This window comes from Rhineura floridana, chromosome 3 (assembly GCF_030035675.1).
Source record: "Rhineura floridana isolate rRhiFlo1 chromosome 3, rRhiFlo1.hap2, whole genome shotgun sequence".
NCBI classification, from domain to species: domain Eukaryota; kingdom Metazoa; phylum Chordata; class Lepidosauria; order Squamata; family Rhineuridae; genus Rhineura; species Rhineura floridana.
In genome coordinates, this window is record NC_084482.1 from 97143193 (window position 1) to 97159111 (window position 15919).

The 15919-nt window shown below is 38.1% G+C and overlaps 1 protein-coding gene across 3 annotated transcripts in view; it reads left to right on the forward strand.

Annotated features, from left to right (window-relative positions):
• The window catches only part of NR3C1 (nuclear receptor subfamily 3 group C member 1), a 98600-nt gene extending 88822 nt beyond the window's left edge, over nucleotides 1-9778 (forward strand). For all 3 annotated transcript variants that reach the window (XM_061616978.1, XM_061616977.1, XM_061616976.1), the window contains exons 7-9: nucleotides 3641-3771; nucleotides 4747-4904; nucleotides 6981-9778. In XM_061616978.1, coding sequence (XP_061472962.1) covers nucleotides 3641-3771; nucleotides 4747-4904; nucleotides 6981-7133 — 442 coding nt within the window. In that variant the 3' untranslated portion in view covers nucleotides 7134-9778. The remainder of the gene's footprint in view (nucleotides 1-3640; nucleotides 3772-4746; nucleotides 4905-6980) is intronic.
• Nucleotides 9779-15919: the final 6141 nt, after the last annotated feature.

The following is a 15919-nucleotide window of genomic DNA, read 5'->3' on the forward strand; positions in this document are numbered from 1 at the left end:
GGATTTTCCCCCTCGTTTTACACTCTGAACTCTTGATTCTCTCTGAGTGTCTTGTGTAATGTCATGAAAATGTAAGGAGTTGCTAAGCAAGCGTTTCTGAGTTCAGGACTATAAGTTTTATAAAGGTTTTGTTTTGAAATGAGCTTATGGGAAGCAGCAGAATGGCATTTAACATTGTGGAATACAAAAAATCCATGCTGACTACAGTATACAGCCACTCTTATGGCTGTATATATAGTGGTTCTGTTCACACTTAATGATAAACCATAGTTCATGGTTTGCCGTGAGTGCATCTAAGAGGGCCTTTTTTGCACCTCCCTCTTATGTGCAGAGGAAACAGGTCATGATCCGTTGCTTTACATCCAAACTAGGGGTCATGATTTGTTTCACTGATTCCTGGTTTAGATATGGCATGAAACTGACACTTTATCCAGACAAGGTAGAAGTATTGTTGGTAGGAGTGAAGGCCATTCTAAATAGAAGTGTTCAGTGTATTCTGGATGGAATGGTACTCTCTCAAGTATGCTGGTTGGAAATGCTTTTGACTTCAGCTTTGCACTTGGATGAACAAATAATGGCTATGGCTGGGAGTTCTTTTGCCCAGCTTCATCTGATTTTCCAACTGCCGTCTCTTCTGTAGAAAGCTAATCTTGCCATAGTTACACATGCCTTGACCATGATTAGAACTCTAAATCTATATGGGGCTGCCCCTAAAAAGTGTCTGGATGTTTTCCATTGAAACACTGAATGCTGTAGTGAGGCTGCTGACAATATTACACTACATTTATAACAACTGCACTGGCTCCCTATTTGCTGAATTCATGGTGCTGGTTATTACCTTTAAAGCCTAAATGGACTGAGACCAGATTATGTGAAGGACAGTCTCCTTCCGCATGAGCCTATCTGCACTCTGAGATCACTGGGATAGGTCCTACTGTGGGTACCACTGCTTTCATAAGTATGGAGGATAGGGACATGGAACTGAAGCTTTTCTGTAGCAGTACCCAAACTACTGCCCCAGGAAGTCTGGCAGACCCTCTTACTTCACATGTTAGGTGGCAAGTGAAAATTGGTTTTTTTAGGTGTGCTTTTTCTCATATCTTAAATAGTTTTCTTCACTTTTTAATCTAGTATGCTGCTAGTTACCATTCTTGGGCAAGGTCATTGAGAGAGTGGTGGCAAATCAGTTGCAGACACACTTGGATGAAACGGATTATCTTGATCCATACAAATCGGGTTTCAGGACTGGACATGGAACTGAAACAGCCTTGGTCGCTCTGGTTGATGATATGAGGAGGGCATTGGATAGGGGAGAATTCACCTTCCTTGTCCTCCTGGATCTCTCAGCGGCTTTTGATACCGTAGACCACGGTATCCTTTTAGATCGCCTGGAGAGTTTGGGATTGGGAGGCACGGTCTTAAAGTGGTTCCACTCCTTTCTCTCTGATAGGCGCCAACAGGTAGCATTGGGTGAGGAGGTTTCAGACCCTTGGCCTCTCAGTTGTGGTGTGCTACAGGGCTCTATCCTCTCTCCCATGCTATTTAACATCTATGTAAAGCCGTTGGGAGAGATCATCAGGAGATTTGGGCTGCAGTGTCACCAATATGCGGATGACACTCAGCTCTATCTCTCATTTAAATCTTCACCGGAGAGGGCTGTGGAGACCTTGTCCAAGTGCCTGGAATCTGTGAGTGGATGGATGGGCAGGAACAGGTTGAAGTTGAACCCTGATAAGACCGAGGTACTACTTGTGGGAGACAAGGGAGGGTTAGGAGATGTTGACCTGGTGTTTGATGGGATGAAGTTGCCCCTACAGGACCAGGTCTGGAGCCTCGGAGTTGTTCTTGATTCCAGGCTGTCCATGGAGGCTCAGATTTCGGCTGTGAGCCGGGCAGCTTGGTATCAATTACATCTTATATGTAAGCTGCAACCCTACCTCCCTGTTCAACAGCTCCCGCTCGTGGTACATGCCCTGGTCACCTCTCGATTAGACTACTGTAATGCGCTTTACGTGGGGTTACCCTTGAAAACGACCCGGAAATTACAACTTATACAGAATGCAGCGGCGCGCTTACTTACCAACAGCCGCCGCCGGGACCACATCATGCCAGTATTACTTGATCTACACTGGCTGCCGGTTGTCTTCCGGGCCCGATTCAAGGTGTTGGTATTAACCTTTAAAACCCTAAACGGTTTTGGCCCTGCTTACCTGAAAGAGCGCCTCCACCGCCACCAACTATGCCGCCCAGCTAGATCAGCCACACAAGGCCTTCTCTCAATCCCGCCAACCAAAACAGTTAGGTTGGTGGGTACTAGGGAGAGAGCCTTTTCTGTGGTGGCCCCCACTCTCTGGAACTCCCTCCCATGTGATCTTTGGCATGCCCCTTCCCTAGACGTATTCCGCAAGGCCCTGAAGACGTGGCTATTCCAACAGGCCTATGAGGTCCTTGGGACGGGTAAATCTCCATGATTTTGTCATCTATCATATGCTGCTAATATAACTGTTTTTATATGTATCGATGACTGTCCAATATTTTATTTATTGTTATTATGTGATTGCATTTGTAATTTTTATATTTTATCTCATTTTAATGTACGTCGCCTAGAGTGGCTAATTGCCAGATAGGCGACAAACAAATTAAATATTATTATATTATTATTATTAGTTTATTCTTTGTTGTTTGAGGTTGTTTGTGATTTTTTTGTGTACAGGACCTGTGTCTGGGAATTAGTTAAATGACCTGTTGTGGGAGGTATTGTGCTCCTATTGAAAGAACAGGTTTGTAGTCTTGGAGTACTCCTGGATTCCAACTTGACACTGGAGTTTCAGGTGGCTTTTGTGACCAAGAGTACTTATTTCCAACTTAGGTTGATTCACCACTTGTAGCCATTCCTCAATACTCAAGTATCTAAGAGAGAGCCTTCCCACTATCAACCATCTCGGGCCCTGTGATCAGCAGGGCGCCCTGTCAGTGGGGCTGCTGCTGGGTGCTGCACAGTTGATTTTGACCCGTGGCAGGGGCTTCCAGGTTACTGTTCCCCATTTGTGGAATGCCTTCCCTGGTGAGGTGTGTCAATCTCCCTCTTTATTAACTTTCAGGAGGAATTTAAAAACATTTTTGTTTACTTAGGCATTTGATGCCTGAAATTATTGTTCCAGGCACCCTTGACATGATAAGCTGTGAGAGAATGTGTTACTGTAACATGTTTTTAGATGTTTTAAAATTGTTTTTAAATGTTTTAAATATGTTTTATTTTATTTTTAATTGTATTGTTTTGTCACTTGTGTGTTTGCCACCCTGTCCTCTTTAAGAAAGAAAAGAGGAATAGACATGTAATAAATAAATAAAATAGAGATGCAAAGCCCAGAAGAAAACTATTCAGATATGGGAGAAATGTCAATATTGCTGTTGGACAAAATGGGGGAAGAAAAATAAAATATTTTCCAAGCTTTCTTCATGACTTTCATATATCCAGGCCTTTTATTAATAAGCTTCCAGATAACAAAATCCTGTTCTTAAAAAGTTAGCTGACATCTCTTTCTTTTATTGTGAATATTTATTAACTGAATATGATTTCATACAGAAATTGATTGGTTCCTTTTGTACTGATGTAGATGTGTATGTGCTCTTTCCTCAGGCAGAGAATGAATTTGCCCTGTATGTACGAACAATGCAAACGTTTGCTGATGGTCACTAATGAGTTCGCACGGCTTCAAGTTTCATATGAGGAATACCTGTGCATGAAAACCTTGCTGCTTCTCTCCACAGGTAGGTGAATGTGGTGTGTTTGCTATAGTTTTTGTTTTGTATGCTTTGTAATATGGAAGTCCTCCTTTGTCACTGAACTGGGAAACACTGGTTTAAAGATCTCAAATCCACTTTGCCAGACAGTTCTGTTACTACCACATCTCATCAGTCAGTCAATGCTTGTGTACATCTTATTAATAAGGTTTTTTTGTTGAATACAGTGTGTTTTGTATATAAAGATAATACCCATACAGCATAATTGATAGTGCAATGAGTGTGTTAAAATTACTAAGTGATTAACAGTTCATAATGTCACAGTATCTATTGGTCTACAATAATTTTGCCACCACAGATAACTTAAGTGTTCAATAAATGGGTTCAAGCTTTGTGATAGTCTGTGATCTCCTGGTGAAAGTGGCATTTTGTAAATAAACACTTGGACAAGGAAGTCCTATTCTGATTTAGGTGAATCTGCTAATATGTATTAGTCTGTGATGTTACTGATGCCCAGTAGTGCCCTATGAAGGATATATTTTCAGGGGTTTTTTATAATGCAGTAGAAGGAAAGTTGACTTGTCTAGGTGCACAAGACAGAATAATAAAAATAGAGAATAAAAAGTAATTTATATCTTCCTGGAAATACATCCATTTGGAGACATGGTAGATGAATGAATCCTATAAACAAAAATGAGAAATTAACCTCCATATTGCAAAATATTTCAACCATATCACATCTGTGGACAAGGTTGCTTGGAAATTGGTTTCTCTTTTGCTATGCAGTGTCTTGGAGTACAAAACCATATGGGCTTTGAATGATGTTTCTAGTACTTATTTTATACAAAAACTCTGCACACTCTCTGCGTTGTCTGTATATGTTTCCACAGTTTAAAACCATGATTCTAACTTTTCTTGGTTTGCTATGAACAGAAAAGGCAACTTTTGTTGTAGGATGTATACAGACTCAGGTGTTCCAAATACTAAATCTCAATATTTCAGTTCCTAAGGAGGGCTTGAGGAGTCAGGCCCTGTTTGATGAAATTCGTATGACTTACATCAAAGAGCTGGGGAAAGCCATAGTGAAAAGAGAAGGAAACTCAAGCCAGAACTGGCAGCGATTTTATCAACTGACAAAACTTTTGGACTCCATGCATGATGTAAGTTTTTTTTTAAGATATATGCTTTCATACATTGATTCTGTGCAGATGGTGGTAACACTGTGGATGAAGCCTAGCCAATGAAAAGATCCGTGATACTTTAATCTGGAAGAAGCTGGAGAATTTTGTAGTTTGTTTTTTATTTAAATCAAATACTGGAACAATCCAAGCCAGGTAAAATGTATCTGAAATGATTTTTTAAAAATCATTTGAAAGAAGAGCAGGAAGACCACATTTTTTTTGTATTTTAAAAAGTGAACTCAGCAAAGACAACAAAAAGTTAAAATACTCGAGTATATGAGTGTAGCATGGCTATTTCTTTTATTTCAAGACAATTGCTTCTGTATACATTTGCGTAGATAGGTCAAAAAAATCTCTTCTGGGTTGCCTAGCAATTTTCCTGCTGGGAGGTTGGAGGCTAGGCTTGGATTGCTCAAATATTTGTACAAATTAGAGGCCTCTGCTAAGACTGTAGACTTCATCTGTATGCCCCTAAATTAGTTGGGTCTGGCATATCTGAAAGACCATCTATATCCCTATTTGTTATGATCTTTAACTTGAAATAAAAGTGCTTTCTTGATTATATCAGTTTGTGTGATATAATCAAGATAATTGCATGAAGCAAGGTATATTAAGCTCAAGGGGGCTGCCTCACAGTTATGAAGATCTCTCCTTGGCAGTCCACCCAAGTCAATACTTGTGTTTTTTCCCCTGGAAGTATTGGAAATCTTACAGTTTTGGGTTGTTTTCGGTAGCCTCAATTAAGTTGGGGATATATATAGGCGCTGGGACAAGTCGCATTCTCACTTACTGGTCCAGGGCAAACCACCTCACCAGAAAGGTTTCATATTTGTTTAATATTGAGACTTCCATTATGTGTTATTGGGTGTGCCCATTTTGTGTCTAGGGCTATCTTTATGGGTTGGTTTTTAAAACAATGTAACCTAGTTTGGCAGAGGACAGGACAGAACATAATGATCCAACAGTGGATTACAACCCATTCTTGTGTTAGCAGCGGTAACTTCAAGTCAGTATTTGCTACAGTCTGGCAACAGTACTTTCCCCTGTTAAACACCAAAACATCGGAAATTCAAAACAAGGCCTACAGTTATTTGTTAAAACTAAAGTATTGCTACTTTTATCTGAAATATTAAACATATAAAGGTAAAATGACTGTTCTAAAAGAGAAGCTCGTTCCTGCTCATATTTTCTCTTGAAGATTGGTATGAAGTAGTTCCACTGCCTAAGAAACAATGGGCTGTATCCACTTGTGTTACTCATGCAAATGGAAGGCTCTTTGGTCTACCAGAGCCTTCTGTCAGTTGAATGGATAGACTGGCAAGTTTTGCCATTTTTCTCTTCCACCCTGCAATGCCCCATCCCACCTCCCACGCTGTTCTAAAGGGTCAGCTGATCCTCTGGAGTTGATTTTGGGGGCACAAGGGGAAGGGGAACAATCATCAAGATTTTCCTTCTGTTCTCCCTGTTCCAGTAGTGGAAGGCTCTACTGGATCAAAAAGTCTTCCGTCAGTGTGAATACTCCAGTGGATTAACCCATTGGCTGAATTCAGACATAATATCCATGACTGAGGAAACTTATGACTTAGTGTGGTGATTGAACTGACAAACAATGCAACTGGCCAGCAAACAGTAATCATGAACTATAGTTGAACATGTTGTATGCTGACTATTATTTTGGCATGATGGCTGATTTAACCAGTCATGGTTGCAGCCATTGTTTTGCCTCCAGAGGCTACTGTACCTAGAGAGAATGGGCTGCTGAACAGATAGAAAATGAAAGTGGACAAGCAAATATAAACCATGGTTTGTCTATACATTTGGAAGCTCAAATCATGGTTAGTGCATACTATGATTTGATGTGAAATCTGAATTGAGCTAGTGTTCTTTTGTCAGTGTAACTTGTGCTGCAATATATTACCTTTCAGCATTTACTATATGCCACGTTGTAGATACATAAGTATTGATAATGATAATTTGGTCTAAATATTTCACAATACAATAACCTGTGTGTTTTTTATTGGAAAGTTGGCTTCACCCTTTTCTTGTCATTTGCAGGTGGTTGAGAATCTTCTAAACTTTTGCTTCCAAACGTTTTTGGATAAATCTATGAGTATTGAATTTCCAGAAATGTTGGCAGAAATCATCAGCAATCAGTTACCAAAATATTCAAATGGAAATATCAAGAAACTCTTATTTCATCAGAAGTGACTGCCTTAATACAGAAAGAATGCCTTAAGAAAAAAAGTCAATTATAGCTTCTTTTTTATAAACTAAAAGACTTTTTAATTTTGTCCTTGCAACTATATTGGGTGTTCTTGTTTTTGTTTTGTAATTATGCACTACATGTGGTTTACAGAGGGCCAAGACCTAGGTTTCAGAAGCAAATGCCTCAAACTGAATGATTACAGGAAGAAGGAAAGGAAGGAAATGTAGGGTTTTTCCTCCACATACACCATCATATTGACAGGATAGGATACACCAAAAGCAGCAGTGTCAAGTTCACAATCTACATTGTCAACATTCTGGTAGGAGTTTCTGCCTTTGGCTGGATAAAATTTTCTAGGTTTTTGTTTTGGTTTAGGTTTTTTGTATAGTTACAGTAGCATTTTGATTTATGCATGTAACATAAAGAAAGTTTACAACTGTATATCAGAAAAGGGAAGTTGTGCCTTTTATAGCTATTACTGTCTGGTTTTAGCAATTTCCTTTAACTTTATATACAGTGAACTAAGCTTGCTCATTTTTCCTTACATAATTTTTGTAAAACGTCAAGATGCCTATTGTACAGCTGTTTTTTTAAAAAATGGGGCAGCTCATAGCTTAATGACCTCTAGATATTAATCTTTAGTATACTCATGTGAATATAGGTTGACTTTTCTAACCTGATCAAGACTGTCATAGTAAACCTTTTAAATTTGGCCTATGAAATCAGCCCTCTTCAGGGGAGATGGGCAGGGAAGGATTGAAATGTATTCCAAATCTAACCTGAACACTGGAAATACTCTTGATAACGGTCAAACCTTCTGTGAGCAACTAGAAAACTAGCTCTGTCTTAAACAGGTATGTGAACACAAACTTTTTTAAAAAAAACTTAACTCGATACTTGCATTTAATGCGATAGCCATAATTATAAAAAATCTTGGGCTGGATTGACAGTAAAAAGATCAGTCTTGACTGCCCATCAGGAAACCTTCAGGAAAATATGCATAATTGTTTAAAAGTTTACTTCTACATGGAAAATTTAACTTTTTCCATACTCCTTTTATTGCCATATGAGTGTATACATCTGTGTATATCAGTATATATTATATATACAGTGGGCACAATCCAGAGCAGCTGTAATACGCAGAACAAAATTGATGTGCACAGAAATTGGCATGTCTGCTGTTCTCCTTGAACATAACTGAGAAGTAGCAAAACCTGTGTTTTTTTAATTTGGAGAACAACATTGATTATCAGTTAATTGTTTTCCATAACAAAGTGCAAAACTGTGCAATTGCCTCTGTTTCTCATTATTGTTGGATTATAGCTAGTTGTCCCATTCCAGAGAAGTCTGCTTCCTCCCACCTAAGATGTGATTGACACTGCCACTTCTGATCATTATTGGGAAGGGTGGGAGATGGTAGGGCTGACTTAAGAGATGATAGTACTGTTCATTGATTGGGCCGTGCATCACCAGTGCAGTACTACCATGAATCCTGAACACATAAGAGCCTGACCTCACCTCAGCTTTTTGTATTCTCATTAAAGTAGAACAACAAGCAGAAAAATCAGTTTCTGCTTGTGAATCACTCCCTGGATTGGGGAAAACTTGTACAATCTTGACTCCATTTTAAGTTGATGGCTAAATTTCTCTTGACTTTAGTAGTCTGGAACTATATGTGTGTGTGTGTATATGCACATGTATATATACTTTACATAAATACATACATATATATATAAATAGCATTGGCTTACAAAAAAATAGGTATAATTATGCCCATTATATTACATTTATTATAATGATTCTTAAAAGATTTTACTTCAAATAAGATTTTTACCTTTATGCAGAAAATAAAATAGACCAAACTACAGAAGAGAAAACCTCTTGTACAAATAAAAATCCTAAACCTGTATATTATTACACACCCATTTTCTATTTTGTTTCCTGGAGAACACAAAGATTCTGCTACTGATTTTAGTGGTTTAGACTAGGGCTTAGTCTCTACATTTCCAAACCTTCTGCATCAAACTACTAGTGTGCCATAAAAACAACCATATAAGTCTTGTGAATTTACAACCATATAAGTCTTGTGATTTCCTTGTCATCATTGTTTTATATTTTAAACAATTTGTAAGCTGTAGTAGCCCATCCTCTGAGCACCTTAGGAATTTTCAGAAAATTTTAAATGCTTTGCCACTCTAAAGGAGGAGGAAGAAGAAAATTTCTTCTAAGTGGCCTAAATATTTCTGTAAAAATTAATTGATGGGGTTTTATTACCTAACAATGAAGAGGTTGATATTACTATACTAATTTTTTTAGTTATTTCAAAGCGTTTGGCAGTATTTGAAGAAAAGAAAGGAAGGGCTACTACAGCTTGAAAAGCAATTTATCAAATTATTGTAAAATAGCTTGTATAGTGTATCATAAGAATGATTTTTAGATGACAAATTGCTTTATCATGACATGTGATATATTTTTTCTAGGGGTCACAAATGTGTTAAATGGGAACCCATACAAATTGAGGTTTGTCTGGAAGTATTAACTGGGGCAGCATTGTTCTGAAGTATCTAAGCAGGTACTCTAGTTTTATTTTGTGTGTTTTTGTTGTTGTTTTTCTTTCCTTTTTGTTTTAAAGGCACTTACTTACCCATGGGGGTTCCTGGGGCTGAAACCTAAATCCATTAGACCGCTGTAAGAAAAACATGGGTTGGAAGTTGAAGGTAATAATCCAGCCCATGCACTTGGTCCCCTCACATTCCAGGACTGAACCTGTACCATCTGTGCAGGTTTCTTTGACCTCCCCACCCCCGAAAAAATAGAATACAATCAAGTAGTGTGTTCATATGTTCACACATCTCTATATCCGGGGTTACTTTCACATATAGCCACACAGAGCACCGCAAAACAGTGAGACAAATTTGGCAATAAAATGCATACAGGTACCAGCAATATGTAAATAATAGAGATAGGTTGTTCATAGTCTACTAAATACATTTCTAATTATTCAACAAAAATGTTCCAGGTAGAATAGGAATTTTACCTGAGCTATCTTTTATTAATCCTCTTTTTAAATGTTAGGCTTATAAATGGAAATCCCCCACTATCATAGTCAGCACTTGCAAGTAAAATATTATATTTAATAACATTCTTTTTGTTCTCTGTGCAGTCCCACAATTGGGTGCTGCACCTATGCAGAGGATCTTGAGAACCTTCTAGAGCTTTTGTCAAATAATAGATTCTCCTGCACTGCAAGCCTTTTTCCATATATCTTGCTTGGGGTGAGAATGAGGGATAGGACAAGCACCAGATCACACAGTTCTCTTGTTGTTTGCTAGACAAGCAACATCACTGAGAATGTGCTGCCTGTGTTTCTGTGAGCTTTTCCACAGCTTTTCCACTCCCTGACTAGAGTTCTAGAAGGTTCTAAATATGTTCAGCATAGAATACAGTTGTGTTATGCACAGATGACCACTCAAAAGATACCAGAATCAGGTAAGAAACCTGTCTCTCTCCTTGAATAAGCTCTTTAAAGTATTATGTTCAACAGTTAATCTAAGCTTCAGAGAATATTTTAACAGTAGTTTGCACATCATTGGTATGAAAATGTGTATTCTGCCTGATTGTAGTTATTGCTAAGAGACTTGAGTATTTGGTTTCAAAAAGGTTCCTGAAAAGATAGGACATCCTCTCTTTATTTCAAAGGAAAACTGTAGAAAGTTGAACTTGAGAATTGATGTATATTAAACACTTTAGTCCAAGTTTAAGAAAGCTAGCAGTGTACTCATGGACAAATGTATGTGTGATGGTTTACCAATACAAGTGAGGTATACAGAAATCCGTACTATGACTACATGCAAACAAGTACTCCAGTGGTGGGAAAGAGGCTCTAATTCTTTTGATTTCATGTATTTGTTCAATTTATGGACTATGATTTAACTTTTTTAAAATGCTGATTCTGGAAAAGAACTTTCAATTTAAATGTGCTGTTAAGAATATGAACATAAGCCATTTAAAGTACATAAGCATCAGCAAAACATGTGTTGTTTCTTGTCTGGCTAGTTTTTTATGCTGGAGAAAATCAGCACTTCAAATAAAGCAGGGGAAAAAATTTCTGTCTCTTCAGTGCCTTGCCACAACATGCAGACATGGAAGTAACTTGGGTAGCCCCAGATATGCATGCTGTATGTTAGAATTGCACTTGGAAACTAATAGGAATGGTTTTTCATAGGATACGCTAGGGAATGCAAGTGGGGAGAGGAAGTTTTATCGCTCTTGCACCACTAAAGTAACAGAGAGCCTTAGGCCTTAAGCCTGAGCATACTTATTTTGAAGTAAACCCTATTAAAATCTGAGGGACTAGCTTCCAAGTAAATGTGCTTAGGATTGGTTTGCCAATCTTGCCAGCCAGATTAAACCAAAAACATAACATTGAATTACCTTGAAAACAACAGAGACATAGAAAGCGCACACGGCTGTGGGAACAAGTGCCAGCCTACCTTAAAAAACATAACCACTTTACAAAATAACTACATTTTAGGAACAGAGGGAACAAAGCAGATGGTGGAGGACTGAGGCTAGCCTTGTTTACCATACTCACATACAGACATAATTTGGAGTAAGCACCAGGATCACAGGAGAGACCATCACATAATTTTGTTCAGCATGCAGAAAGGTGATGGGACCTTAATTCTACATCATGGTGTGTACTCTGATACTGATCATGCCAAGAACTTAACCCTTCTACACTTGCAAAAAAACTCCCAACCCTTAAATGTTGTCAAATAGACTCACTTTTAATTAGTCTAAATAAGTGTATTTACAAAAATACAAAATTGTATCAAAGATTATTATACAAAGGAATTATGATGGTAGCTGGGGGACTGTAATTTCTACAGATCTCACATATCTCTTGAGACTAGCAGTTGGAAGGGAAGATGCATTTTTTCCCACCAACGTAAAAGTTGGGTCCAAAGCTCTAATTTTGTTTGCTGAAGGTATCTTCTGTACACAGGTGGGCCATGTTACATACTTTGTGCCAAAATAAAGTGAAAATAAATCCAAAGATGTTCTTTCGCTTGGTCAAGCAGAATCCTGATAACTAGTATAAGGTCTACTTGACCTACTGTTGCACAAATGCTTTCCCCCATGCTTGTGGAAACTTCTGCAGAACTCTTATTAGTGGCTATTTTCATGCTACTCCCAGTTCTTAAAATCCAAGCCAAAATTTTGAGATAGGGTAAAAATAACATTTGAGTAGTTAATACCACCTTATTTTTACTGCTGCATCAGCATAGGTTTACATAAGTTTTTATCATGATGGCGTTATTTGCTGCTCTGGGCTCCTTCATGAAGAAGGCGGGATACTAATTGAATGAATGAATGTATGCTCTCCATGCTGCTTTAATGAAATCCTTTTAAAACACATGCAAGGACATGTGGGTGGGGCTGAAACATCACAGAACAACAGGCTCCCATTATTTTGAGAGAATGCATGGAGGTTGAAGTAGAGACAGTCAGGAGATAAACTTCTATGCATTTTGAATGGCCCAATGGGGCCAGTTCTGACCTCTCAAGTGTAGGAGGGTTAAGAAAACTGAGAAATGGGTGGCAAGGCCCTGGTGTTTTGAACAACTGCAAGATACAATATGTGCTTAAGTACTTTGTGGAAAGGGACCAGAGTCTTCAGCCTCTTCCAGAATTAAGCCTCATCTACCACTTCCTCATCCATAATGAAAAGAACTGGATTACCGTAAATATACACATATTTTATGCTACTGCTGTTAATATAGGAACAATACTTTCACGCAAGAAACAGCCTCATATTATTAGTAAACACTGAAAGACTCTTTTTTAGGCTTTTCTTTGCTGGTAAAAGGCTGTATGTGTGAAAATAGCCTCCTTTCTCCCCTGCCCCCCAAAACCATACAAACCCAGGCTTAATAGCACGGATTCAATAGTGTGTCAACGTTCTATTTTGTATATTATACAAATGATATATAATGGGGACAAATCCTATATTATGCTGGTGTATGGCATTATTAAAAAGCTTTTTCATTATTTTTATCACAGTAATTTTAAACTGTAAAAAAAATTAAAACAAGTGACTCCTGTTAAAAAATAAAAGTTGTAGTTTTTTATTCATGCCGAATAACTCTGTAGTAACAGTGTCTTTTCACCTACTCAGTGAAATGTTGGACTGTAAAACCTTGTGTGGAACTGTTGAGCATTTATTTTTCATTTTAAATTTTACTGTTCTATTCAATTCAAAGCCACACGTCTGTACAGAAGTTGCAGTAAATGTAATCCATTTACAGCAATGCTGAATAATGGACAGAATGACATAATAAAAATCTGCTTTTTCATTACATGTTCAAATACCTTTCGAAGTAGGTTTTTTGTCTCTTGTACAAAATGCTAAAGATGAATTTCAATCATTTATTTACTTACACTTCATTAACATACAGAAAAGGTTGCATTCCTATACACACTTTTCAGAGAGTAAGTCCCATTGAGTAAGATGTGTATATAATTACATTGTAAGTACTGCCAGTCAGTGTAACTACTGCAAGCGTAAACATGCAAAAACTTCACTGAAAAGATATTTTTACCTTACACACATGCACAACCCTTCCACCATCTTCTCCACTATCAGCTTTGACTTACAAATGTAGGAACAGAATCTTGCAGTTTCCAACAGGGTTGTGGGAAAGAGTATGAACAGAGCAGCTTTATATGTCCCCACAGTAGTTGAAACCTTTTTTTACATGACTGTAGTGATCTGACACACACCTTCTCCCAGTGGGTGCAAATGAAGAAACCAAAAACTAAAAGCAAATCATCCTGCTTGTTCCTCAAACTGAACACAAATACAGGGTTTATTGCTCCTGAAATAGCCTCTTGAGTATATAGTAATTCACCAAATGCAGAACATGCAAAGGTTTTAAAAGATGTGTGTGGGAATGACTAACGGCTCCATCGCCAGCTAACTGAACTGAAATCTCCAGTCAGGGTAAAAGCATCAGGGTTCACCGCAGAATGAGACAAAGGACTTTCTTGGATAAAATAAAAGCATTAAGTCACAAATGAGAATTTCACTGAAGCCACTGTTTTAATGGATTGGCACCACGGCAACCACAGCTGCTGAAAGACAGTGCTAATGACCTAAGTGAGTTGGCACAACTTAATTTGTTTGAGAAAGAAATGAAACTGAGCAGACCAATACAGTTAAACTTCTAACAAAATAGCTTGATGAAATCTCTAAAATGGTTGACTTAAATGTTGCTAGTGCTGTACTTAAATTAGATCAGCACGTGCCATTAAAAGTGTAATTAGAAATGACAAAATTTATATTAAATTGAAGGAATTTGAAAGCTGCTTGAGAGAGAATAGTATGTTCTTTGCTTGAAGGATTGCTGTGAAAGCTAAACTTAGGCTTCAGTCAGCCCAAATGAGATGTATAGCACAGGTCTATGTGCATCAGATTGAGATGAATTCCAAATAAAATAAAAGTGGCGCCACTTGAATGCAATATAAGCCAGGCTATTGCCAAAGCATCTATAAGCTAGTATAGTCAAATTGAGCTTCTTATATGCTCCAAGCTAGGCTCAAGTAAAATTTTATGCAGAGTTTTATTCTTCCACCTCTGGTGAAGTGATTTTTCCAAATGCTTGGTAAGGTAATTATACCAGTTGATTATGACACAGTGCTGAATCTAACCTACATAGTCAATGGGGAAAAAACAAAATTTTAGACTTACAAATAAAGCTGTTGAAAATCCATTCACCATGATCAAAAGAAAAATGCTGAATGCATTTTTCAGAGGCAGTTGGACAGCATGTAAGATTTCAATTCATCTTCAATGCAAATTTGTGAAGGATGATCTATCCACTCACCTAAAGGAGTGATTGTATGTGTGCTCTAAAAACATATCAAATGCAAAAAGGTAGTGTCAGTCCTCCCCGTTTGAAACAAATTTCATATACTGAATTTGGGCACTTTGTTGGGGCTAGCTTTGAAAACAGCAGCTTTACTAGAATACAGGTTGTGAGCATTGTCTTGTATTTAGAATATTTTGATTGGCACCTCAGACATTAAAACATTTGTGGAAATGTCTGTAAGAATTATTCAGGAGTCTAGTCATACATTCTTTGAGTAACATAGCCACCCTTTAATCATTTTTATTCATAACATTAAAATATGTTATTTAGGTAAGAACTCTGTCAGAAAGCTAGTCAATTAGTCCATCTGGCTCAGTAATTGTCTATACCGAGTGTCACTGGCTCTCCAGAATGTTAGGCAGGGTTTTGAACAGTCCTGTATGGAGATGCCAGGGACTGAATCTGGGTCCTTCAACACGCAAAGCAGATGCTCTGCCACTGAGCCAAAGCCCTACATTGAAGCCTCCACTAGCCATTCATCTATTTATTTATTTTTGCCCACCCTTCACCAGCAGATCCCAGGATGGGTTACAATGATTTAAAGTTGTGTTAAAACAGTTAAAACAAATTACAGTCATGGGAATGGGGTGGGTTCTGAAAACACATCACAGGTGTCAAAGGCCAGAGAAAAGGTGTGCCTTCAGCAGTTGCTGAAAACTTAATAGTGAGGGTGCCAGATGCACCTCTGTAGATCCACAAATGCAGGGCTGCCACAGAATATACCCTCTCCTGGGCCACCCCTCCAAAAAGACTTGAGAACTTGGAACAGATAACATGTTTGACTTTTCAGGATTCAGTTTCAATTTCTTGGCCCTCATCCAGCCCATCACGGCCTCCAAACACCTGCCTAGTAT